Source organism: Loxodonta africana, chromosome 13 (assembly GCF_030014295.1).
Source record: "Loxodonta africana isolate mLoxAfr1 chromosome 13, mLoxAfr1.hap2, whole genome shotgun sequence".
Lineage (NCBI taxonomy): Eukaryota > Metazoa > Chordata > Mammalia > Proboscidea > Elephantidae > Loxodonta > Loxodonta africana.
Genome location: NC_087354.1, coordinates 55,170,530 through 55,198,374, shown reverse-complemented (window position 1 = coordinate 55,198,374; position 27,845 = coordinate 55,170,530). Strand labels below are relative to the sequence as shown.

Sequence of the window (27,845 nt, the reverse complement as noted above, 5' to 3'; positions counted from 1 at the left end):
AGTATTTTTAGTACTAGTGCCTGGCACACAGGAAGGGCTCAGTGAGTATACATTGCCATTATCACTTTAATTTTTTAAAGAAAAGCACCTGTTTCTAAGACATGACTCGTATCTACGATAACCAGGACTCATAGAGTAGTGGCTGCCAGTTGGCAGACCATTTCTCCCAAGCTTTTCAGGCCGAGATTTCATAGGGTCATAAAGCAGAGTCCTATAACCATCTCAACATTTCAGTTGGCATAGGTGGGCCCTGCAGAACCCCGAGAGCAACTGAATGAATATCTGCTCAGCTGTCTCTTTTTAAGAAGGATTTTTCTTTTCACATAGACAATTTGTGTTTATGGGAAATCTGGGTTGTTAAAAATGGTCTTGTGCCGTCTCATTCTGGTAACTGACGTGGTGTGTGACCAGATAGAAAAAGAGACCATTCTACTCACCACACTAGAAATGTGGTCCCATTATTTGTAAATGTGCAATGGAACCCTTAAACTGGAAGTCCACAGACCAAAAAAAAAAAAAAAAAAAAAAAGCCAAACCCGTCGCCATCGAGTCGATTTCTACTTACTGAACCCTATAGGACAGAGTAGAACTGCCCCATAGAGTTCCCAAGGAGCGCCTGGTGGATTAGAACTGCCGACCTTTCGGCTAGCAGGTGTAGCACTAAATCACTACGCTGCCAGCGCTTCTAATTGCCATCCAATCCTTGAGAGGTGCTGGGAGGTGAACAAAATCTCCTAATTAGTCAGGGGCAGGAGTGGGATGAGAATTCAAGTCTTTTGACTTCCTGTCAAACCAGATTTTCATTTCGCCAAGCTACCTCTGGTAGCTGGGTTGGCCGACTATGCTGTTGGAAGGTGTTAGGCCTTGCAGGACTCTTCAATTTTAGCCCTTTCTTGAGATACAGGATCAGCTCTACAACTATACAAAAATTATACTCCTTCTCTAGCAGGCTCTGTGCATGTGGGCCTCGGCCATGCCTCCCAATGTATAATTATTTTTACTGGCAGACCTACAAGGAACAGGAATCCAACCTAGAAAGACAAAGAGAAAAGGAAAGGAGAAGAAAAGAGGGGGTGGGGGGAGGAGAATTTCAGTTGAGGTGGAAGTTGAAAACATCAACTGCTTTGAACCTTCTTTCAAGGAAGTGATACGGCACAGCCAGCTGTAAAACACCTTCCTCTGTTGCTAGCCTTCTTCTAAAGCTTCCCAGCAACAGGTGGGTGGTAAGTCTCACAAGTTTCAGCAAAGAACTTCACATGGTACCTACTGGCAGCCTGGAAAGAGCTTCCTTGGAGATCGTCAAAGGAGGGTACACGAAGCCTGGGCAAACACAGGTATTAAACCCACAGCTTCAGTCATTCTTTAAGCTTTGTGTTCACATAAATTGTGCAAGTTGTTCTACATGTTGGAAAACAACCAAACCCAAATCATCATGTTTAGACAGGGACTATGATGAAAACATCATTGGGCTTCCTTTAACTTTGCAAACAGGGCCCACCCAATGGTCGCTTCTCACAAACATGTAGACTAGCTTTCGCCCAGCTGTGGCATGCAGGTGCCCAGTCATGGTTTAGTAGGCCAGAAGCAGTCTAAAAAAGTTGGGGAAGAGAACGACCCATTTCCTAGTTCAAGCCACCCATCTTAAGAGTCACAGTTTGAAGAAATTCTGTTACAGTCTTTTTTTTTTTTTTTTTAATAAAAAAATTCTGATTCTTCCTCTCAGCCTAATGTAGGAGAACTGCCCTTACACAGAAACCATCTTAGGCTACACTAGAACTACTCAGTCAGCATCTTTAATTATCATTTCCCACAAGGCTCCAGGCCCGTGCTTCTCAACGGTTAATGTGCATACGAATTGCCTGGGGATCTCGTTAAAAATGTAGATTCTGATTTAGTAAGTCTGGGGTGGGGCCTGAGAGCCTACGTTTCTTACAAATTCCCAGGCGATGCCAAAACTTCTGGTCCATGGACTAAACCTTGCGTAACAAGGTGCCCACCCAAGCCCACTTAACGTTGTTCCTGCCAGGGCAAGAAACCGGCCACAGACAGTTGTAGCTGGGAGAGCAGGCTTCTAGGAGCGGCCACGTTCCCTGTGAATCTTCCCTTGCTCAGCTAGGTCCTATTCTACCATTTTCCTTCCCTCTCTTCTGGACGTGCTTGCACTTGCTAGCCTAAAGGATGCAGCCTGTTGCCCTGGTGCAAGGAGAGGAACATGCAAACTTGAGTTTGGATCTCAGCAACACCACTTACTAGCCAGGTGAGTCTCAGCTCCAAGCCACCTTTATAAAATGGGGCTAGGAATACGAATCCATGAGTTTATTATCGTGGATAAATGAAAGAATGTAAAGTACCCAGCACAGTGCCTGGCACATTAGAGATTCAACAAACATCAGCCCCTCTCCTCTTTCCTTTAAAGCAGTGTCCAGAATCGGTGCTTCATGCACGGCCTGAGCAGCATAGGTGCAAACAGGGGGCGGGGCTTGAAATACCTAGAGCACGTTATCCAGGTCTGCCCATGATGTTAGGAGCTGGAAGCGAGGTGGAAGCACTGGCGCAAACTTCCTCTCTTGGCAGTGGCTTGTAAAACCTCTAAGTTCACTGTCTTCATCGTCCCTCCTAAATTGGCACCTTTTGGCCTTTGTCAATTAATTCACCAGTACATTTTTACTGAATCACTGTTATGTGCCAGACGCTGAACCAAGTATCTAGATAAACCCTCCAAATGCAGCCAGCTTCCAGATTAGTTGGTTTTTAGGTAGAAAAACATCTGAGTAATCGATCAACATTTTGCATTTTCATTCTAACGTTTGGCATTCTGTGGATGGGACCTTCATGTCAATAAAGTTAGGTCAACATGGTGAAGTTGGCATTGTGAAAATTAGTTCGCCATACAGGTAAAAAGAGGCTGTGGTCTGTACATCACGAGACAGAGTTTCTATTTCTATCCTCTTTATCTGTTAGTCCTTCTAGGGTGCTCAGGCTTCTCGCCCGCCCCTGACATGCATTCACACGCAGCCACGGCTCCTGCAGACTTCCTCAAGCTCTTTCTCCTGGTGGAATTCCGTGAAAGTGACAGCAGAAAAGGAAAGACATTCACCTAGAAAAAGGCGACCTCACTTTTAAAAACTAGTCCAATAAAGGAAAAAAAAAGTTAGATTTACAAATTGAGTAGGAAAAACCACTTTAGAAGAGGGTTTTCCGGGTAAATATGAATGAAAGATAATTGTTTTTGGTTTAATCACATTGAAATGAATAATGGTCATTTGCTAAATTTGGCTTTCCCATTACAATGGTCACCAAATAGCCTTTAAAAAGATAACCAGAGCCAAGCAGGGGAGGGAAAACTTTCTGCAACAAAACTCAGCTAGCAGGAGACTCACCTGAACAGCCACATCCTGGCCTCTTTCGAGCCCCAAGTATAAAGCTTGGCAGAAAGCAGATGAAGAAGTCATTAATGTGTGGAGAAGGTATTTCTCAAAGGCACACCAAGACCGAGTGCCTTTCACTAAGGAAAATCTAAAGGAATTGTATAAATATTTACCGGAAGAAAACAGTAAGTTCTGTCTCAAAGCTGAAGCATTTCTGCAACAGATACAGGGCTCTGTACTGTTACCTAAGCAAAGTTTCTGTTTAGTCCAGGCCTCAGATCAATTCTGAAAGTGAAGTCTAGAGGTCAGAAGTCAAGGACTGGTCTTTCTTGTAACCAGGAGTGTGTGTGTGGCGGGCTGGGGGGGAGTTTGTGGGCGGGGTGAGACATCTCCAAGTGGATGGATGGTTAGCAACCATATATCAAAGCTGCTAAAAGACCTCAGAAAAACATTGAATCATAACTGAACAGTTTTCATATCTTGTTCGGATCCTCATTCGAACAAATAAATGCATGTTTGAAAATGGACTGAATATTATGTAATATTAAAGAATTGTTGATTTTTAGACTTGATAATGACAGTCTGGTTATATAACAGATTTTCTAAATGTGTAGGTTAAAGTATTTCATGGTTAAATTATATGACGTCTGAGATTTTCTCTACAATACTTCAGCAAAATGAAAAAGTGTGTGTTGGGGGGTGTGGGGAGGAGTTAGATGAAACAACAGTGGTCAAATGTTGACGGTCATTGAAGCTGCAGGAATCCATTGTTCTCTCAGCTCTTGAGTATGTTGGGAAATGTTCACAATAAAAGTTAAAAAAAAAAAAAAAAAGAATCCAACTGCAAATAAACAGGGTTTCTTTAAAAAGCACTGAAAATAGTTTACACAACAATACCGCCTTGTGCAGTAGAATGCAGGGAATAGGTGCAAAAACCCAGAGCAATCATTAATGACCAGTCCTGTGTGCATTCCGTGAGGTAGAAGCAGCTGTCATAGACATCTTAATTTACAGAGCTGGGGTTTGGAGAATCATGGCGCTGCACGGAGCTCCTTCCTGCTGCTGTGCCACAGAACTGGTGCATATCAGACCCGTAAATTTTTAAACACAGCTTTCATGTTTTTGAGAGCTGGAACACCTTTGAAAAGTCAGCTTGTTAGACAATCCACCTTGCAGACTCTGACTTTAAGAACTGGTAGAGGTGCTTGGGTAGGAGCAAAATTGATTTGGGGGTGGGGGTGGGGTTCAGAGGTAAAATAAATGTTTTGTATGCTTAAGGAGAAGCAGCCAACCTCACTCCGCCTACACGGGGCATAGCTCCATTCCAGCAGCACCTTTCAGAACTGCCAACATCACCGCCTTGCTAGAGAGGCATGGAGAGTCTACAAGGTCCCCCACACCCCTTTACTGTTCCTCCCTACTCTCTATCAAAAGAAATAGAAAAAGGTCCCATTTTGAAGGGGAAGAGCACTAACATAGGAAACGAGAGTCCAGGGTCTAGCTCCCCTCCTACTGCGTGTTGGTGTAAACCAATGGCTCTGTCTTGGGTGTCTCTTCTGTGACAAGGGAAATGTCACTCCCCTGAAGGTCTCTTTAATCCCTTCTGGCCCTAAGACACCTGAGTTTGTGGGTTGTGATTTGTACCACAGCGAGTCTGAGGTCTCCACACCCCCACTGCCCCAGAGCTAGATGGCACCCAAGTACTACTATTTGGGTTGCAAAGTTTAATGTGAGCAGAATAGGGCAGAAGATAACCAACACAATCTAGGTCAACAACTTAAAATCCAGACTCTCCAATCAATAAGACCTAACAGGGCCCCAGTCACCTTTTATCCATAGTAAATTGAACAACCCCCATTGGTGGCTGCCTCCGTTCATGGCGTGCTTATGCCCTCCCCACTTCCCTCAGGAGCTCTGTATTTGTACCCGAAGGAGTATCGGAGGCTGAGAATGGGTGTGCAACCTGAAGAATGTGATCAACGGCACCGAATTCTACATGTGGAAATTGTCGAACTGGTGTATGTTCTGCTGTGTGTATTCTCGACAACGACAAAAATCAAATAAATTTAAGAAAAAGAAAAAGAAAAAGAAGTGAGTATCTCGGGATTCTCTACACTGATGGCTCCCCATGAACTTAAGCACACTTGAATGTGGGCTGAACTTGAGAAGCGAAGCTTGCTGGCAGCACAGAGCAAGGGCTCCTATTAATTTCCTGAATTGATCCTGGCAATATTATTACCCTGCCCAGGAACGAACAGTGCTTTACTCACAGTATCAGATTTGAATTTTTTCAAACCAAACTCTTTATTGCCCGTAAGAATGACTAACAGCCTTAGCCGTAATTTCCCAGAGTTTGTGGGTATGATTTCTACAGCTTTCCCTGCATCTGAAGCTGCCATCTTTCGTCCGGGGGCTGGCTAGGGTTTCCAACACAATTTAACCAAAACCCCCGGGTGGCTCTGTGGTACTCTTGAACTTGCTTCCTCCCGCCCCCACACCTCAGAGTCTCCCCGAATACTGCTTTCCCCACGCTGCACACCATCAATCAAACAAACTGAGAAAAGGCAGAAACCTCAGTTCTCAACTGCAATCAGTACAGCCACCTTTCCTGGGGTAGTGCTGCCTTCATTTTGAAGGTCACAGAATGAGTCAGGGGCAGCAGAGAGAACAAGGGGCTGTGGGTTCTTTGTATCTCTGAGAGATTGGCCGAGACAGAAAAATCACCTCAGGAAGCTGGACTAATTGCCAGAGGGAGGACAAAGGAACAGAATTTCTGAATTATGGAACTCGTCTTGTTCTTAACATACAGGCACAAGAGGTAGACAAAGAAATATGCTTGGTGTAAATTCTAACTCACACACACACAAAAAACCAAACCCGTTACCGTTGAGTCGATTCCGATTCATAGCAACCCCACAGGACATAGTAGAACTGCCCCATAGAATTTCCAAGGAACGCCTGATAGATTTGAACTGCCAGCCTTTTGGTTAGCAGCCGTAGCTCTTAACCAGTATGCCACCAGGTTTTCCAATTCACAAATAGATAAGAGAAAATTGAAACGACCATAGCCAAGCACCTATCTAAAGAGAGCAAGTCCATGCTTCTGTTGTCATAATAGTGTTATTTATGAACCTATGTACACCATTTAAGTATATATTTATGTATTCAGACCAACCAGATTAATCAAATACCACTACATACAATCCGTAGTATGAGGTGCTATGGGGAAGGCAGGTAAGAATATCGTCCAAGGTCCAAGAACGTGGTAAACGGTTATTTCTTAAGCACCAGTAAACAAACTGTTTTTCTAGTAGGAAACAAATAAGTGCTGAAGACCTTATTTACACTACGTAAAACAAGGCTCTTTAAACAAACCAGATATATGAAACCTTTATATGTGAAGTACTTCCAAAACAGACAGAAATCAGAGACCAGTCTTCCTTATTAAAACAAAAGACAAACCCTTGCAGTTTGAATGAAGATTATTTCTGTAAAGGGAAAACTCCAGGGTAAGAAGCCTCACTCTAGGGGGCCATTGCCTTATAAGCTGCTGATCTATTTTACTGAAGAATTCCACAGAAGGTTCATACCTAGCTCTTTGGAAACACGCCAATTGTTTAAACAAACAATGCCTATATTCATATGCGTGCTAAATCATTTTGTCATGGATTTAACCCAGCCGAGTCTAAATGACCACAATTAGTGAAATTATACCAACACCTTTTCTACTGAAAACCTGTGAAAGAAAATCCATTAGTTTGTGTCATCGCCATTTATTCCTGACCTTCCCCCCACTTGACTTCATCCTCTATCCTTTCGGTTTGCCAAGTACTATTTATTTTATTAAGTTTTGAATTCCAAGAAACCTTCTCTGTGTTATCGACATATGGTACACCATCCACAGAAGTGCCTGAAATTATCTACATATCATTAAAGAACTGAGATTCTGTTCCTGCTAGCGAAACTGAAGAGGAAGTAAAATCACAAAGGTAACCTAACCAACTGAGATGCAACTGAAATAGTAGGCCCCTCCTCTCACCCACCGCACTGTTTCCTAGAACTTTTATCCATAAATATGTACAAATAGAGTGTTTCTGTCCAGCCTTATTCGTGCAGAGGACTTACCTCCTTCTGGCTCTGATTAACCCCTGACGGACCTGTATCACCCACATGCAGAGGGCTGATGAAACCAGCAGAAAGTTGTTTTTCTGAAGAATCAGAGAGCTCTTGGCTTGCTGTTGGTGCTCTTATGACCTCTCAGCCCTCTTGGACTCTAGGCCCTGCCTACCTAGGAATGTCACCCCCATCTCCTCCTCCCTGGGTTAGCTGACTTCTCTGGACTAGCTTCCATGTCAGACTGGACCTGTTATATGCCAGATCCCTCAAGCATGGCTGGACTCTGGTCTTTCCTGGCCAGCCATGCCCCCCTGTCATCCAAGAGAGAATGCTGGAAAGGAGGACCACACCCTCGGCCCATGGGGACCTTCTCATTCTCGTGAACATTCCTAACATGAGACATGATGGCCCTCCTTCCCATTTCTTGTCCTCCCCATTCCAGCTTTCACAAACAATGAGAAGTGGTCAGGGTATAGTGAGATGTAGAGCCAAAGGAAGGCTGCCCATGAACATGTTACCAGGAGTGTGTGCTATCCGTAGAGTTTAACTTCTCATCATGTCTTTGCAGAGGGAATAAACTACCTTGCACAAAGCGCTGAGCTGTCTGAGTTACCTGTCCTAAGGTCAGACTGCTGAGTTCTTTAAGGGTGTGCAGATATAACTGAACCCCACTTTTTTCAATAATAAATCACATTATAATAATACACAAAATTTTCTTAGCATACAGAATGCTATATACGTTGTCAAGCAACTTAATGCCCCTGACTAGGTTTTATGAAAAGTCTAATAATTATATGTAAATAAAGGGCTTAATACGTGAAGTTTTAGTAAACAGCAGTGACTCTTGGGAACATATTATGAAAGGTCTGCTCCAAAAAGAGAAAAAGGAAGATCACTTGTTACCTCAAAACTGGTTGAGATTGACAAATGTGACCCTATCAAATATTTTCACAAAAGGAAACGGCTATTTTCTTTGAAGATTTGTAGAAAGATACCTTCCTTAGATCGGGAGAGAAAAAAAGCAAAGGAGACGGTAAATTAGACCGGGTTGAGCACTCTCTCAGTGAAATGGTTTGAAAAACTGAACTCCCCTAGACAAAACAAATGAAGAACTCTTCGCTGAAGTTTTTGCACCAAAACAAATAAGGGATGAGCTCACGAGAAGCTATTGGGATTAGAGTTACGAGTTTAGGCAGGACTATACTTAACACCAGAGCCCTGGCTGCTAACCAAAAGATCGGCAGTTTGAAGCCACCAGCCACTCCTTGGAAACCCTATGGGGCAGTTCTACTTTTGTCCTATAGGGTTGCTATATGTTGGAATCAACTCGACAATAATGGGTTTGGTTTTGGGTTGGTTTATACCTAATACCATACATCCTTCCATCCGTCCATCCACCCACCCACCCACCTACCTATCCATCCATGTGTTCAAATAACAAATCAAGAAGTATTTATTGAGTGCTCACTATATGCAAGAGCCTGTTCTTGAGGCTTGGGGCATAGAAGAAGGTACAAGGCAAGCTCTCAGTCCACAGGAGGGTGAGAGGGAGGCAACAGTTTGTTGATGTGCAGAGGTGTAGGGCTCTTCTCACCCACACCAGAGACTAGGTGGGTTTATCTATATAGCAAAGGTAATTCTGGAGTCCTTGACCTTGTCTTAGAGAGGCCAAGTACTTATGGACAGGTGTTAATTCTCCTAAGGCTTAGCAAATGTGCAGAATCTGACAGCATGCAATTTATATACTTACTTTACATCTGGCTTCATTTTATTATTCCTACTCTTGTTTTCTCTCTCCCCTGATTTATTCCCTAAATTTTATCTTGTGTACTGTATGTATGAGTATAAGCCACCTCAAGTCCTTTTGGGAAATAGAGAGGAATAAATTCTTTAAAAGACAAACACAATCACCCTACTACATCATATAAAAACAATAAAAAAAATACTAATTTTCATTATCAAACATGTTGGGCATCATTCCAAGTACTTTACATGTATTTTCACAATAATTTTTCATAACAATTCTTTGAGACCATTGCAATTATTATCCCTATTTTATAGGTGAGGAAAATGGAGCAACGGAGTTTATGTGACTTGCCTAAGATCACATGGCTAGTAAGTGGGGAGCCAGGATTTGAACCCACACACCTTGCTTGCAGAAGGGTTCCTTATGATTTATCCAGGTATTCTAGTGCTCTAGTTTTCCTGATGGGACAGAAGCCCATTGCTTACCCGGTCCGACTTACCAGGCTTCCCGTATTGTTTGATTTTAGGACTCTTATACTGTGCCCAGTCTAGTCTTGGGGACCTTTTCAATTGTTGGCTCTGTCTTCTCTGTGACCATCCCCGATCCTGTGGCCAGGTTAGTAGGAGTCTCACACCTGTTCACCTGTAGCTGCGGAGGGTGAGCTTCTAGAGGACAGGGCTGTGCACCTTCTCATTTTCAAGAGGCCGGTGCCTGGCAGCATGCACGACCCGTAGCAGGTGCTTAATACAGGTGTGGGTTGACTGAATGAATGAGTGCCTCATGGCTTTCCCAGGAACACTGTACCTGGGGCTTGTGGCCACCCTCCCAGAGAGGCACGTCCAAGTCCTGGCTCCCTGCACCCCACACTGGTTCCTTTATGATGGCTCTACAGCCTCACTTGTCTGTATTTGGATAGTTCTACCTGTCTAGGTGATATTTCCAAAATTAAACAAGTATTATTCCGTAAATTGTAAAGCAGGTACATTCAGGTTTTACCAAAAGAAAGCAAGCACATTTTGTGAGGAAAAAAAAAAGGTCTTTCTGATTAGTGATTTTAAAATTGACTTGATTTCAATCTCATTTACCATATTGAAGAGTGGAGTGGGCGCTTTTAATTATCTAATGAGTTCAGGCATCTCAATGTCTTCTTCCCCTGAGCCACCTCAGAGCAATGCAGCAGCACCAAGGCCCTCCTTCTCCTTCCTGCTCTGACGTGGTCTCTCCCCTCTTTCAGCTTCTATGTGCTCGTTACCTGGGCTATTGACTTGACAATTAATCAAGCTTTATTTAGTGATATACATATGTTTGTGTCCAACTGTTATTTAGCTCTTGCATTATTAATCCATGGTCCCCAGGTGTCTGTCTCCTGTGAAACTTTCTTCACAAGAGACATTATGACTTGTGCCTCATGGAATCCTTCACAGAGTCCAGTCACTCAAGAGTTGGCTCCATGGTAGCTTGGGAAAGACCATGGAATTTCTTAAAAGATTATGTCACTCAAAGAAAGTGAATATAAATGTCCTCCACGACTGGGTCACTCAGATGTGGAATGGAAGAGGGCTGTACAGAGCAGTCCCCAGGCAGACCAGATCAAACGCTAATGGCAGAAAGGCAGGGGTGAAGAGGTGGTCGGTGGTGGTGATTGGTGGGAGAGACGCACAACATTTCTTGAATGGCCATATATACTGGGCACTGGGCTAAACATTGGACACACTTAATTTCATTTCATCATCACAGTGACCCTCAGATGTTGACCTCATGCCCTTCCCCCTTTTACTCATGGTTAAAGCTCAGAGAATTTAAGTAGCTCGGCCAAGGTCACACAGCTAGTAGGTGGTGGGATTGGGGAAGAACTCCAGATTTATCTAATTCCAAAATGATACTTTTTCCTCTGTACTGCTTCCCAGAGTCACTTTCACTATTAAATGCCTGTACTGGCTAGAATCCCCCCCGTAGGCTCAGAATGAAGGCAATAAAGGTTAATGAGAGGCCTGGTTGGCAAGTCTAATAAACGAACACATTTAGGACCAATAAGGAAAGCAAGTTTAAATGTCTAAGTTTCTGGTTGTATTGGGATTGAAAAAAAACGAAGAAGGCAAATAAGTTCTAAGCAGGTCACTAGTGGCCAGTTTTCAGCACCTACTCTGTGCAAGAGGGGTCCTGGGTAGTGCAAATAGTTAAGCACTTGACTATTAGCTGAATGGCTGCCAATGCGAATCCACCCAGAGGCACCTGGGAAGATAGGCCTTGTGATGTGCTTCTGAAAGGTCACAGTCTTGGAAATCCTACGGAGCAGTTCTACTCTGCACATATAGGGTGGTGATGAGTCACAACCCACTTGAGGGTAACCAACAACAACAACAACAACCCTATGCAAAGCAATCTGCTGCAGCACAGAGCTCAAACAGGGCTGCCACAAGGTCACATTACCCAGCTACCAGCTTACTCTCAAGCCAGCTGAGCCAGAAGGGCTCATTTTTCCCTTCATTCCTCGCTTGGAAGTCAGCATCCAATCATCTCTTTAAAGACCAATGGAAGGAAGTTGCCCAGCCTCGCCGTGCAGGCCGGGTGGGGACGCAGCTGCGTGGGGCTCCCGTGGGGCGGCAGACGCGCCGCAGTGTCTGCGGATGGTGGGTGTTTGGGGAGACAAACCAGACTTCAGGCAAGCAGGGGGTTAATAGCTCATAAAATAAAACCCTCTAACACAAAAATGTTATTTTAATTGTATTACATTGAGGAGCCCTGAGGGTCGTGGGGTAGATAATCAAAAAGGACAAGGAGGAAATTAAAAAAGGGAAGAAGGCAATCAAAAAGGCCATTTAGGAGAGCCCCTTAATCCTCCATAGAAAGAACACTAATTATACTACAGAATCTCCTTATAATTAACCCTGATATAAAGTGTTTTTTTGGGCAGTAATAACTTTCACATTCACAATCGTTTTGATCACTAACACTTCTGAATGCTTCATAAACAACAGCCCGCACCAGCCGGTGGGTTCTCTTCTCCTTCCAGCCTCACCGCCACACTGCCGTTCACCACCCAACACGCATTCCCCAACACGCATCACCCAACACACAGCCATTTCTGCCCTCAGCACACTCGGCTGCTCCTGTGAACTCAGCCGCTGCTTTCATTTTTTGTTCTGGCAGGAGCAGCTCGAGATGCCACCACGCTCGTGCCTCCACTCCACTTCTCTGTAATCGCTTCCCTATGCTCGGCTTGAGCTTCTAGTATGACTTGGAATATCCTATAGTTACAAACCCACTGAATTCCCAACATACCTTCCTTAGCTAGCAGACCCCCACTGAGATGCTCTACAGCCTAGGCCACTGGGCACACATTGCTGTAATAGCTCTTAGCATTTCCAGACAAAATCAAGGATTCAGACAGGCTCTGCCCAAATCCTGTCCAAAACGAGAGCCAAACATTCCTCTCCCTGACAGCTGATCCCTTCTGAACCAAAACTCCAAATCGTCAATTAGAAAAGTTCAAGGGCAAAATAGAGCAGGGTAAAGAATGCTAGCAGCTAGATGCTTCGTGATGCTTTGTATCAGTGGGACAAAGATGCCAAGGAAGGGCAACAGGGACCCACACTGCGAGGGGAGAAGGGCCTGGAGAGGGTTGTTTGCAACTTTTTTTAATGGCATGAAAGTGGAAAGAATCTGCTCCTGTCCTTATGTGAACCAGCCATCACTCTCATCCCACTCAGTAAGAGAAAGAGCAGGACCTCAGATCCCACCAGATCCCTGGGGAGATAGTCTTAACAGGGCGCCTGCCTGCCAAGCGAAACCCTAGGCGAGGTTCACAGACACTTGAGACATTCACAGCACTCTGACGGTATTCGTTCCTTCTTTGAATGCACTCCTGGGCCTGGCGTCATCTCCTCCCAACAAATCTGCAGCAAATATTTGAAAGGTCTGCTCTCACAATGGGCTGCAACCCCACTCTCACTCAGAGATTGGGAAACCGAGGTTTGTGAGACACGGAGCCCGGCGTTCTTCCTCTGTGTCAAGGGGGTGAATGCCAAAGGAATTTTTCTATCCTTTCTTGTACTCTACCAGAACTAAAACCTTAGTTCTACTTCCCATCTGGGTGATTATTCTTTACAAAGAATTTAATAAGATAACAAAATACTCTCTTTTGATTTTTAAGCCAGAAGGCAAAACAGAGACAAATGTTCTTCTACTATTCATCAGAATCAATTAAGGGTCCACGATACGTCTACCCCTTCAGATCCAGGCCATATGGAGGGGGAGTAGACTCTTTGTGTTTGTGTAGGGTCTAGGTTGCTCCTATTCAATTACCTATTTTGTTGAACAGGAGGTTATAGTTCATCAACACAGGCAAATATAGGAAACTATTTCATCTGCAGGGGTTCTTTTCGACAGGACCTTGTCTATAGTGTAAGGAAGGTCCCTGGATGATGCAAGTGGTTTTGCACTTGTGTACTAACCTAAGGGTCGATGGTTTGGACCCACACAGTGGTACCACAGAAAAAGGCCTGATAATCTGCTGCCATAACGATTACAAGCAAGAGAGCCCTGTGGAACAGCCCTGCTGTGTAACACGGGGTTGCCAGGTGTCAGAATCAACTCAATAGCGACGGGTCTGGGGTTTCTGGCTTGTCTACAGTACCTTGCGTAAGGTAGGTCTGTCCTAAGCCAATGTCCTGTGCCAAGAAATGGCACCTAATCCATCCCAGCTGGACTGTAATAGTTTATGCAGCTCCTGCTTCATTTGTTCCTCTCCCTGTACATTAAACTTAAAAAGTAAAATTTTTGTTTTATTTTTAATATTTTATTTTTGTTGTTGTTGTGGAGAATACACAGAGCAGAATGTACACCAATTCAACAATTTCTACACGTACAATTCAGTGACATTGAATACGTTCTTCAAGTTGTGCACCCATTCTCACCCTCCCATTACGAATTGTTCCTTCCCCATTGATATAAACTCTCTGTCCTCCTAAATTTCCTATCTACTCTTTTAAGTTGCTGTTGGAGCCCTGGTGGTGCAGTGGTTAAAAGTTCGGCTGCTAACCGAAAGGTTGGCAGTTCAGATCCACCAGCCGCTCCTTGGAAACCCTGTGGGGCAGTTCTACTCTGTCCTATAGAGCTGCTATGAGTTGGAATCAACTTGATGGCGATGAGTCTGGTTGGGTTTTTTGGTTGTCAGCTTGATTCCATATAGGTAGTTCTTAAAAGGGTAAAAGGTAAAATCTAATCCAACCTGCATTTAGTATACTCAGGGATAGGGCTAGGAATATAGTATTTTCTAACAGTCTACCTCTCTGCTTTAAGGGTAGTTGTGAACAATAGATTTAGTTCAGATATTTTAAAAACTTGCTAAATTCCCGCTTTTGCAGCTCCATCTGTGGAAGCAGCAGCACTGCCTTGTGGAACCAAGGCAGAGAGTGGTCCTTCTTGTCACCTGTCGCTCCTTACCTTCACCTCTTGCCATGCTGAAACACAACCTTGACCAAGAGTAAACAGCCAAGGTTCGGTAAAACATTTAAGAAGTCGAGCGTGGTATCATTTTCAAATACCCGATGGTTCCACCTCAGGCTCCAAGCATCCTAACTTTCTTCCGTTGACCATAGGAGCGGACTGGAGGTAGATGATACTGGAAGACATTCCTCATTATAAAAGAAGGTGGCTTCCCTCTCACATGTCATGTTGTGCACTGGACCCTTGAAGATGACTGTTAGCAGCTGAAGACTGTGGGCTTATCAAGGACCAAAGGAAAAGCCATTCTTGTCACTCTGAATTACTGAACTCGGCCCAATGGCTTTAAACTTTTATGATCTGATTTCTTTTACTGTTGTCTTCCGTTTCATTTAGATTATTCTTTCTTTAAATTACAAAAGTAATACACGCTGGCTGTAAAAAGCTAAAAACTACAGTTGTATGGAGAGTAAAAATCGAAAGGCCCCTTTCCCTCTCTTACCTCCTACTCTCTAATCCCTCTTCTCTCTTTCGAGGTAAAACTTTAATGTAACTTCTTCTAGACTAATTTAAATATGCTTTAAATATATGTTTAAATATTTATGTGTAAATATGTATGTGTAAATTATATATATGTGTGTGTGTTCACTTATATTTTCCTTTGAACATTATTCTGTGATTATTTTACTTAATAATACATCATGGATTGGTTTCCAAGTCACTATATCTATAGTTGCACCATTCTTTCTAACTCTGTGTAGTATTACCTAGAATAAGTATAAAGGTGTATTACGGTCTGAATTTTTACGTCGCAACAAAATCTAAGTCAGCTACTCTTATCTAGAAAAGGAATACTTCTTTTGACAGAAAGACCAGAGGAAAAACAGTATTTTCATTGCTTCTTGATAATAGTCTGGCATATACAGAAGTTAATTCAGTAAGGAGAGGGGCAGCCACCTTGCCAGGGAAGGAGTCCAGCATTTTTACCTCAAGGAACTTGAGAACTCTGATGGACCATATGGGGTGAGTACTATCCGCGATGGTCTGGTGAATAAGGTCACTGAAGAGAGTGCCAAGAAAAGGGTCATTCCCCAAACCTCCAAAGAGCACAGCTGAATTTCACCAATTGAAATTCATTCCTTTGGTCTAAACATGGCCAACTCTAAGCATTCTCTTTAAAAATGCATTATGTTTTAGGAGTGAGCAACAACTTTGCTGGGTGTTTTTCTTCTTCCCAGAGAGCATGATTCAATCTGAGCATTTCTGGTGGGAGAGGATTCTAGAACTAAGGTGTGTGGGTGGGTGGGGGGGAAGGGGCAAGAAAAAAGGAGCATGAGGAAAGCAGAGAACAGAAAAACAAAATAAACAAACAAACAAACAGTAATGGTCCCAAATCTGAAGCATCAGTCACCTGCTCAGAGCTGGCCCCAACTGCCAACGGCAAAAGCTAATTTCAATTTAGGTTAATAAAAAAAATTTTTTAAAAGGTGGCTGGTTTCTTCTGTTCATTAGAGCAGAGAAGGCAAGTACAGCAAGACTGTCAATGTCCCGAGCGCCGTGTTTATGGCAGACATCACTAATCGATTGCGGTATTCTTTCCCACTGAGCCAGGGCTTCTGTACTCACCCCTGTAGGCAGCCACTACCATTTGACTGTAGTTGGTACTCAAAATGAAATCCAGTTTGTCATTCAGTCACTGGAGTCATCGTCTCCACCGTTACCAACCACAGGTTTGAATTTCACAAGTAGACGTGAATTGCATAAGCTTAAAGTAGCTGCTGAGGTTTTTCCTCAGCCAAGTCTGCAGAGAGGGTGACAGATGCCAGGGAAAGCAGGCGGTTTTTCTTAGCTAATAAATTTGGATCGGTCCACATCAGACCGGAAGCTCGGTAAGGGCAAAGGCTTTGTTCCCCAGAGCCCAAGCCAATAGCAGGAGCTGAGTTGAGTGACAGTCATATCAGCTGTACAACGGACAGTTAGTATACAGACATTTGGTAGACAGATTTCTCAAGAGTTAATAAGAAAAGTTTGCCTTAAAACATCCTATTTGAATAGCACAGCCTCTGCCCATGCGCCCCCAAATTAAATGTCTTTAAAAGGGTGTGTTATCTAAAAGTAAGGTTGACAGGGTGGTGCAAACAGTTTGTCATCAGCTGTGATCCAAAAGGTTGGCAGTTCAAACCCACCCAGCAGCTCTGTTGAAAGAAAAAGGCCCGTCAATTTGCTTCTGTGAAGACTGCAGCCAAGAAAATCCTATGGGGAGGTTCTACTCTGTAACACAAGGGGTTGCCATGAGTCAGAATCAACTCAACAACAACCATCTAGAAGTACGATGTGATGTTTTAAAATATGGTAACCATCAAGGAAAACAGAAATTGAATTTAATAGGAAGAGAACCTGAGTGTCAAACTGTTGGGTTATATAAGATGCAACCGTAGGTGCGGGTGAGCCAGGACCTTCCAGATTCCGGAGAGGCAGGCCGCTAAAGGAGCTGCAAAGTCAAGATGTCTGCACAAAATTCAGGCCAGAGCTCGTTTTCTCCCTGAGCTAAGTCTTCAGCAAACGGCCAGTTTCTGAAGCCAAGGGCACACTGAAGAATCTCCCCCACATTTCAGAACACTTTCTTGCAGTTTTAGTACAGAAATGGTCATAGCCAAAAAATTAAGCAAAGAAAATAAAAAGCACTTGGTTCAGCTGTGTCAGAGGGAGGTCAAGCAAGCCTTTCCAGCTTATCCGAGGTGTGACATTTGCTCTCTCTCTCACTTACACACATCCACACACGCCCACATACACACATACTCATATACACATCCACCCTCACAATCCACTCACACCTGTACCCACACCCTCACACACATCCACTCACACCTACACACACTCACATTCACACATATGCATACAAATACACAGCCCCACATGTATACCTATGTACATCCACACCCACCCACACACATCCACTCACACCTACACACTCTCACATTCATACATATACATACAACCACACACACTCACATCATACCTACTCACACACATCCACTCACACCTACACACTCACATTCACACATACACATACACACACTCACTCGCATGCATACCTACTCACACAAATCCACTCACACCTACACACTCACACATATACATACAAACACATACACCCACACACACCCACTCACACCTATACACACATTCACACATATACATACACACACCCACATGTATACCTCCTCACACCCACATACACCCATACACATCCACTCACACCTACACACTCTCACATTCACACATATACACACACACCCACATGCATAGCTATCACACCCACATACACACACATACCCACTCACACCTGTACACATTCACATTCACACACATACATACACACACCCACATACACCCACGCACATCCACTCACACCTACACACATTGACACATATATATTCACACCCATACACACCCACACACATCCACTCACACGCCTACGTAAGTCACTTACATACACTGTACTGTTATCAGCTTCCAGAGAAGCAGACTCAGATATTGTCTCCCCCACCCCCACCATGCCATTTTCCTTCTAAACAAAAATGACTCTCTGTTGATGGAAATCTCCTGCCCCTAAATGGACAGTCTCGTACACACCAAGTGCCAGGGGCTATGTGGAAAACAGGCGCACACCTGCTCTGCTGCTGGCCCTTTTATTGCTGAGATGGTGTATTGGCCTGTTCCTCTTGAGGAATTCTGGCTTAGAACTTTTATAAGTAGGAGACTCAATTATGCTTCTCATGAGGTCCCTAAATTTGGCAATGGAGCTAAACAAGGAAATACGTTAGTCAATGTCCTTCTCAATCCCCTCCCCAACTCACTTCTCAATCTTTTTTTCCCCCTGTTTTTGGGGGTGATTTTTTTTTTTACGGGTTGATTTTTTTTTTTATGGGTTTCTTTGAATTAGTAGCAGCAGCAACCATAAACTAGGCACCATATTGAGACAGGAAAGAGGAGAAGTGAAGAAACTAATGCCAAATTTAAATACTCAGGGTGTGACTACAAAAAAACCAAAAACCACCAGACCCATTGAGTTGATTCTGACTCGTATTGACCCTTTAGGACAGAGTAGAATTGCCCCATAGGGTTTCCAAGGAGCAGCTGGTAGATTCGAACTGCTGAGCTTTTAACCACTGCGCCACCTGATAAGCAAGTAAGCGTCCTGTGTGGGCCAAGCCAACCTACTTCATGTGAATTCTCCTGAAGAGTGAGCAGTGTTATGGTAAGATATCAAAGAAAGAACACATTAGGATACAGAAAATATTTAAGCTTTGACTAAAATGAAAGTATTAATACTGTAAATATTGAGGAATATAGAGGGCGTTCCCTAAAAATGAGTACTAAGAAGGAAAGAATACCATGGCCTGAAAGTTAAACTGTGTGATCCCACTAAAGGGTCATGGCAGAGATGTGAAGTTACCTGATGGAGTCTTCTGGGAGACAACATTTGACTGGAGCCTGCCTGGAGATACAAACACATCAAGAGAAGGTATGATAATCAAATCTGGCCATGGAAACAGAGAGAAAGCAGAGTCATGGAGACAACCACGGGCAATGCCCTTCTCAGGAATCGTGGTGCAGTGGTTCAGAGCTATGGCTGCTAACCAAAAGGTTGGCAGTTTGAATCTACCAGGTGCTCTTTGGAAACCCTATGGGGCAATTCTACTCTGTCCTGTAGATGGCAACAGGTTTGGTTTTTTGGTTTTACAGACCCAATCAGCTGTTCCCACCAGCAGGGAAGTTGAGTTTCCTAATTCAATCCAACTATCTGCACGTGAGTGAGGTGTTGGAGTAGAGGGGGACAGGGAGAGTAAGAAGAGAATGATGGAGAGAAGGAGAAAAGAGGAAAGGGGGAAAGCAGAGGGGGCAAGGCAGAAAGGAAGACTGAGATGGGTGGGGAGACTGCTGATCCTTCAGTGAGCCTCAGTTCTCAAGCCCCTCAGAGATAAGCATCTCCCTGGGTTTGGTAAGATTTTTAGAGTTTAATTATAGCTATTGTTTATTCAGGGAGCCCTACTGGTACAGAGCTGGACTGCTGGACTGCTAACCAAAAGGCGGGCAGTTCAAATCCACCAGCCGCTCCTTGAAAAGGTTCTACCCTGTCCTATAGGGTCACTATGAGTTGGAATTGACTTGATAGCAATGGGTTTGGTTTTTTCAGGTTTTACTGTTCATTCAACATGATCCCTAAACCAATGTTCTCAAAGTGTGGTCCTTGGGCCAGCAGCATCAGCATCATCTGGGAACTTGTTAGAAATGGAAACTTGGGTCCCACCCCAAACCTACTGAATCAGAAACTCTGGGGTGGAGCCCGGCGAGTAGTGTTTTAACAAGCTCTCTCACTGATTCTCATGCATGATAAAGTTTAAGAACCACTGCCTTAAACGCAAGCCAACTACTGCCACTGCTGAAATAGCCGGAGAAATAAACACAGTAGCATTTTGGTTTACACCTCAGTTTTGGGAGTCTGGGGGATTTAAGTCTGTCTTCACATTTCTGAATATTGCAAATACAAGCATTTAAGCCCATGGAGCTGAAATCTGGTCCTGTCAATGGAGAGTCATCAAGATAATGGCCCCCTGTTGTGCTTCCTAGAACTACTGGCCTCTCCACGTGATGGCTGGGTCTTACTCCATTTTCACTTACTTTCAGAAAAGTAGGTTTCTCTGATTTTAAGGATTCCACAGCTAAGTAACATCCTGTATAGAGGACTCCTGTTCCCTTCCAAGAGTCCCTTCAGCACTCATCCTACTCCTGCAGTCACTTTGAGGTGACAGATTGGACGAGAAATCTCTGTAATACTTTTGGCAATGGCTAATTAAATTGTATTCCTGCATTACCAATACTTCGATCTGGTGTCTGTTTCTATCCTGCTTTTATTGTTTCACTGTCTCTGCTATGTGCACTCAGACTGACTTGCAGACAACAGTAGGCAGCACAGTTGGGTATAAAAGAGAGTTATTTAATGGTGCTATTTAAGGTGTGCACCTTAGACATGCAGTTTACAAAAGCAATTTCCTGTGAGGTATAAAGCAGTCGAGGGCAAAACAACATTCACTGACATCTCTTTAGAGGGGAGAAAGAAGCTGAGTCACTGAGCCTGCAATTCAAGAGGAGGCAAATATATCACAGAACAAAGACTAAATCTCCACCCTGGGTCACAGGACATCTGCCTCAGAGATGTTCCCCAACACAGAAAGATTTGTTGCTTGTGATAAAAGACATCTGTCACAAGACATACTGAACAAAGCATCATCTGACCCCTAACTAAACATAGCTTGCTTTATAAAAAGTTATTTTTTTATATAATATTGCCAAACACTATTTCTGTAGCTTTTTTTAAGGAGAGGCCAGTTAGTGTTATTGAATCTGTGCAGGTATCGTTCTAATCTTCGCCTGGGAAAGCACATGGCACCTACACCCTAATTGCCTAATTTGTTACTTGTTATTCTTGGGGACAGAAACTAGTGCTATTTTACTAAAACTAAACTAGTTTACATTATTGAGTATCCATTATCTTTAGGATTCCTGGTGGTGCAACGGCTAAGAGCTCAGCTGCGAACCAAGAGGTCACAGTTTCCAATTCACCAGACGCTCCTTGGAAAACCTATGGGTGAGTTCTACTCTGTCCTATAGGGTGGCTATGAGTAGGAATCAACTGATGCCATGGGTTTTCTTACCTTTAGAACCGTGGTAAGCATACTAAGGGAAAAAGAAAAAGACACGTATCACTCTGGCTTCCAGCAGAGCCTAGGTAAGCAGGGGTTCGATACTGAAATGTTTGCATTGAGAGAAGCCCGTGTGAGTCGTAAAGCTTCACAGGGAAGTTTGGGAGGGAACATAAAGAAAGCACTACAATGAATTCAAGACTCAATACTTTTTAAGATAAAATTCAATCCCTCACTTCCCTTCGGGATTAGATACTGGGAAGCAGCAAAGTGTCACCAGTGGGAAGACAAGGTTGGCGCACCAGTAGAGACAGATGTAAAGACTTGATCGCCCAAGCCCAACTTAATCCTCCAGTCCCAGTTCCAAACACACCATAGATTAGGTGCATCGGTGCTCTTCACAACAGTGTATTATCTATCGTGTTTCAGCTGTCACCTCCCCTAATTATCTGGCTCACCTGTCACCCCTAAGAAGTCATCTAGAGATTAAACAGATGCTATCAGACGTGATGCAGTGATTAAGAACTCCGCTGCTAACTGAAAGGTCTGCAGTTTGAATCCATCAGCTGCTCCTAGGAAACCCTATGGGGCCACTTTACTCTGTCTACAGGGTCACTATGAGTCAGAATCGACTGGATGACAACAGGTTTTTGTTTTTATAGGATGTAGGGATGGAGTCTGGGTGGGGGTGACGGAGGTCTGTAGGTGCGGAGAGGTGGAGAGAAGAGGGAGGCGACCTCACTGCTGGCGAAGTGTAGGGCCCAGATTCAGTCTTCTGCTTCTTTCCCTGCTCCCCGAGCATCCTGGAATGACACTCTCTGGTTGGGCTAAGGACTTCCACAGTGGTAATCTCCACTGGTGCGGGGAACTGAGCAGATGGCAGGGGGGCTAGCAGCATGACAGGTGGTCAAGGTTATTAAGGACAATATTGCAAAGCAACACCCTCTGTCTCCCTCCTCCAGCTACAGGGCTCCTCTGATCATTGCCAGCTGGAGGAGGGAGACAGAGGGGGTTATGTTTTGCACTTAGTAATATTGGAATCAGGACTCTTACACTCAGAGGAAAACCTTTGCAAATGCCAGCACTCGGTTTAAGACTTCTGGCATTAGTTTCTCAGTTCATGAACTCTGATTTGGTATTCTCTGATTTGAACAAACTCTCATTTGACCTTCTTCTCTTCCTTCCTGAAGGATAATTGCGCTTAGGTATGATGATTTCTGGAGCACCTCTGAGGAACTGTGGGTCTGTTTCTGAGGCACTTTCTTCTGAGTATTACAATGCTATGTGGGCCTGCGTCAGCTCCCCTAGGTGAATCATTGCGTTCTCCACTGGGTCCAGCACAGAGACTTGGATAAGGAAGTGGCCAATAAATATGCATTGGCCAAAGGAACAGAGCAGAGCACAGTCGGGCTCTCCCCACCTTCCCACAGTCTAAAGACAGGTCTCAGGAAGCCTTTAGGAACCACTACCACCGCGCCCTTGCCCCACCCTACCTGCGCAGATGCCTCTAAATGCCTCAGCACCCAAAGGCGCGTTCAGGCCTGAGCCCTGCGGTGCCTTTACCCAGGACCACTGTGCTACAGACAAATAGCTGCACATCACTAGAGGGAACTCCAATGAGTTGGCTAGGGAGCGGTCAATTAGCATAAACCGGAGCAGGCACAACCGTGGAGACCATGTTGTCGTTAACGCAGCACGGTCTCCTGGCCAAACTGCATACCTCCCTCCTGGGAAGGTGTTGGTATCAACTCTCCACTGTTTCTGGGAAAGGAGGTTCTATAACTTCAGGTGGCCAGGCCTTTGGCTTAAAATTCACTATGTCCCTTAGTCACTACAGGATGGTGTTTTCTTCTACTTATGAGCAACAAAGACCAATTGAAGGGTCATGTGTCCTTGGAACTGCAGCATCGGCATCACCTGGGAACTAGGTAGGAATGCAGATCTCGGGGCCCCATCTGGGACCTACTGAATCAGATACTCCAAGGGTGGGGCCCAGCAATCTGTTTTAACAGGGCTTCCAAGCGATTCTGATATTAGAATTTGAGAACCAGTGGTCTACAGAACAAGGCGCACTGGTGGTACAGTGGTTAAGTGCTTGGCTGCTAACCAAAAGGTTGGCAATTCGAATCCACCAGCTGCTCCACAGGAGAAAGATGTGGCAGTCTGCTTCTGTACAGATTACAGCCTTGGAAACCCTATGGGGCAGCTCTACTCTGTCCTACAAGGTTGCTATGAGTTGGAATCGACTCTATGGCAGTGGGTTTGGTTTTGGTCTATAGGACAGAGACTACCAGGGTCATGCTTACCTGTCAGTTGTCAATTTACAATCACCTTTTATTTGCCTGAGAATTCTTCTCTTTATTGCTGCTCGTCAGGAAGAGACCCTTCACTTGAATTCCATGGCATGTGGGAGTCCACAGCCTGAGAGGACAGGAGGCACTGTTCACAGGCCACCAGGCTCCGGCCATTCTACTTGGAAGAACTATATGCAAAATCCTAATTAATGAATTTGTCAAGAGCTACTCCCCTTTGTGTGGAGTTTAGCAGAGACTTCGGTGACAGCCGCCCACTTTTATGGATTCTAACTGAGTAATTAATAGGGGAGTTACAAGTGCAAGTGAAGTGCATATTATTGCTACTGGATTGGGCCATAAATATGTAATACAGCTTATGAAAGTGAACAGGAAGAGTCGGTTGAAAAGAAAGACCTATCGGGAGCTGAATCAGGGAGCCCAGAGTTAAGTTTCTAAGTTCTAGCTCCTCATTTTAACGAAGTGCCACCTGGGACGCGCAGAGACAGTGGTGGATTCTCTTTTACTTCAGGCTTCAGCTGTATCAGAATGGGGACAAGCTACAAAATCAGGACATTCTTGAGACTATCCTCCTCCCACAGAAATCAAAAATGGAAACAGCTCCTCAAAATGCCCAAGGTAAGGAGGAAGGAAGGAGCCCTGGTGCCACAATGGTTCAGCCCTCAGCTGCTAACTGAAATGTAGATGGTTTGAACACACCAGCCACTCAACGGGAGAAAAGACCTGGCAATCTGCTCCCTTAAAGATTCCGGTTGCCGTTGAATCAATTCCGATTCACAGCGACCGCACAGGACAGAGCAGAACTGCCCCATAGGGTTTCCAAGGCTGTAACTGTTAGGGAAGCAGACTGCCACATCTTCCTTCCACGGAGCAGCTGGTAGGTTCAAACTGGCAACCTTTCGGTTAGCAGCCAAGCGCTTAACCACTGCGCCACCAGGGCTCCTTCCCTTAAAGATTACAGCCTAGGAAACCCTGGAGGACAGTTCTGTTCTGTCCTATAGGGTCTGTGTGAGTTGGGACCGACTCAACAGCACACAATAACAGCAACAACAAGGAGGGAGGACAAGTTATCAGCAAAGCTGGAGGATATCTTACAACCAGTTATACAAACGATCCAATGTGTTATTTTTTATTTTTATTTTTGGTACCTCCTAGATTAACGCCTCCCTTGACCCCAAATTTTGCAGCTGCTCTAGTAACAGGGAGGCTTCTCGCCTGTCCATCATCAAGCCAAGCCCTCAGGACCGCATTATGTCTTTCAAAGACCCTGGTCACTTTTGCCTCCAGGAGCCCCTTCCCCCATTAAAAAAAAAAAAAAATATATATATCAAAAATTATATTTTATGACTATGTTGATGTAAAAACAAATATAATCCAGGCTGGATTTCATTATTATATATTCATTATTATTATTATTATATCCATTTTTCTTCTGATTTTAAAAGAAATTAAAATTGAAACATTTTCCTAGGCCCCTAGGCCCCGTGTCTAACTGTCGGCAGCCCTGTAAAGCCTTTTCCAGGATCCTAAGGCAAGATGAACGTCTGCAGTCTCCAGAAGCATTAGACATAAAATGAAGGCCCAAGAGATGGAAGAGGGTGTTACGGATTGAACGGTGTCCTTCAAAAGATATGTTGAAGTCAGTCCAAGTCCTGGTATCTGTGAACTGGAACTTGTTTGGAAATAGGGTCTTTAAAGATGTTCTCAGTTAACATGAGGTCATACTTGAGCAGGGCGGGTCCTAATCCAACCTGAGTGAGGTCCCTCGGAGAAAGAGAACCGATGGCCATGTGAAGACTAATCTACATACCAAGAAACTACCAGAGGCTGGGAGAGACAAGAAAGGATCTTTCCGTAGAAGCTTCAGAGAAAGCATGACCCCACAGGCACCCCCGATTTAGACTGCTGGCCTTGAGAACTGTCAGACAATAAATTTCAGTTCACATAAGCCACCCCGTTTGTAGTATTCTGTTATGGCAGCGCTAGGAATAGGAATGTAAGATGGAGGGAGAAGCTTCTTTTTGTTTTGTTTTGTTGTTAAAGAAAATACTTCAGGATTGAAAAACACTTCAAGGAAGATGTTAGGTGGACAAACTCAGTCTGGAGGACGTCTAACTTCCCTCCGTGCTCAGCTTCCTACAAGTACCGTGTGGGGCAGGGCTTTATCCCCACCCTGCTACGTGACCTCCTGGGCGCCCAGCACAGAGCAAGCCTTTCTCCACTCCAGCATTTCCAGTCTACACATTTTCTGCTTTGCCTCTGCAGGGCCTTGGAGCGCACCCCTCCTAGGAGTTATGGAAGGAAACAATTTCATTTTTTTAAAAAAAAATCAGATTTTCACTGAAACAGTACACTTCTCATGCTCTCTCCCCCACATAAAGTTTTTTTCCCACATGCAAGAAACCTTCGACTTGCCTCCTAGGTCTTGACTGGTGACCCAAAACAGAGAGGAAGAAAGAGGCTCCCTCTGAAAAGAGCGATTTTCACATTGTCCCTGACACCAATCTCTTTTCTCCTCACCTGACTCTGCTCCTCTGTTGGAAAAGACAGAAAAAGAGTGAGGGGAACTGGAAAGGTTACCCAAGATTACCACGCCCCCCTTTTTCACTTCAATTTTTTAAAGTTACTATCAGCCCATTGAAACAAAGGCCTCCAAATTCTTTCTAGGTCTATGGCTAAATGGTTTAATTCTCAAAGGATTCTATAAACCCAAATAACACGTTGGCTGCCCCCCTCAGCCCCCTACATTCAGAATAAAGATCACCTCACACAAAAACAGCCAAATAAAGCGGCACCGCCCAAGGGGCCCATAAAGTGAGAACTGAAACAGTACATGAACTTTGCCTGTCCATTTAAAATGCAAACGCTCCAGCTCATTCGCAGACACACAATCGGTCTGGCCAGGCCATTCACGGTGCTGGATGTGAACTGGAGCCCAAGACATCATTAAAGGCACCAGTGACAATGCCAGTCAGGCTGTGTCAAAAGCTAAGTGTCTCTGTGAAATGGTCCTTTAAGCGAGCAGGGGTAAATAACAGCAATTGCTTTGTTGGTGTGCATGCCAAAAATGAAGAGCTTTATGGTGATGTCGAGGAGCCATTGAAATCACTGCAGGAAGGCTTTTCTCTCTGCTCAAATTATAATAAAATAATAGCAGTGCTTACTCAGAGCCAACAGTCTTTTTGGTCTTTGTTAACATTAAAAAAAAACAAAACTACGTGATATTGTTAGTACATATACAGGACCAAAGGATGCATTTCTTTTAACTGTTCTTCTTTTTTAAAAAACTGTGGTAAGTATGGTAGCACAGTGGTTAAGTGCTTGGCTGCCACCTGAAAAATCGGCAGTTCTAACCCACCGGCTGCTCCGAGGGAGAAAAATGTGGCAGTCTGCTTCCCATAAAGATTACAGCCTTGGAAACCCTATGGGACAGTTCTTATCTGTCCTTTAGGGTCACTATGAGTTGAAATCGACACCATGGCAATGGGTTTTGTTTTTATATATATAACAAAATATTGCCATGTCAACATTTTATACAAGTACAATTCACTGACATTAATTACATCATTGTCTTGAGCAGGCATCACAACTATCTGTTTCCAGAGTTTTACGTTGCCCTTAGCAGAAGCTCAGCACCCCCTCAGCAATGACTCCCCCTCCCTGGAGGCCTGATGGTGCAATGGTTAAGTGCTTGGCTGCTAACCAAAATGTTGGCGATTCAAACCCGCCCAGCAACTCCTCAGGGAAAGACCTGGCAATCCGCTTCCGTAAAGATCACAGCCTAGGAAACTCTGGGGGGCAGTTCTACTCTGTCGCATGGGGGCACTAGGAGTCAAAAATTGACTCAGCAGCCCCCAACAACACTAGTAACCACTGGTAAACTTCGGTCTCTATACATTTGCCTATTCTAGATATCTCATGTAAGTGGGATGGTACAATGTTTGTCCCTTTGTGACTGACTTATTCAACCATTCTGCTTTTAACAGAGCCTCTATATCACAGCTCTGCTGTCTTTTTGGCCCTGTGAAAGAAGCTAACAGAGTCTTCCTTTCTCCTCACAAAGATCCTAAAGTTGGTTTACCTATCATACTCACCCCAAAGATTGAGCAGACCCAGGGCAAGAAAGAGGCTGTGGTATCTTTCAGGACTG

General features: G+C 44.2%; 1 protein-coding gene across 4 annotated transcripts in view; it reads right to left on the bottom strand.

The window, feature by feature from the left end:
- The window catches only part of RORA (RAR related orphan receptor A), a 380,217-nt gene that overhangs the window by 251,261 nt on the left and 101,111 nt on the right, over positions 1-27,845 (bottom strand). Inside the window, exon 2 of one of the 4 annotated variants that reach the window (XM_023558308.2) lies at positions 19,136-19,177. The exons of the other annotated variants lie outside the window; for them this stretch is intronic. Coding sequence (XP_023414076.1) covers positions 19,136-19,177 — 42 coding nt within the window. The remainder of the gene's footprint in view (positions 1-19,135; positions 19,178-27,845) is intronic. 4 annotated transcript variants of the gene reach the window in all.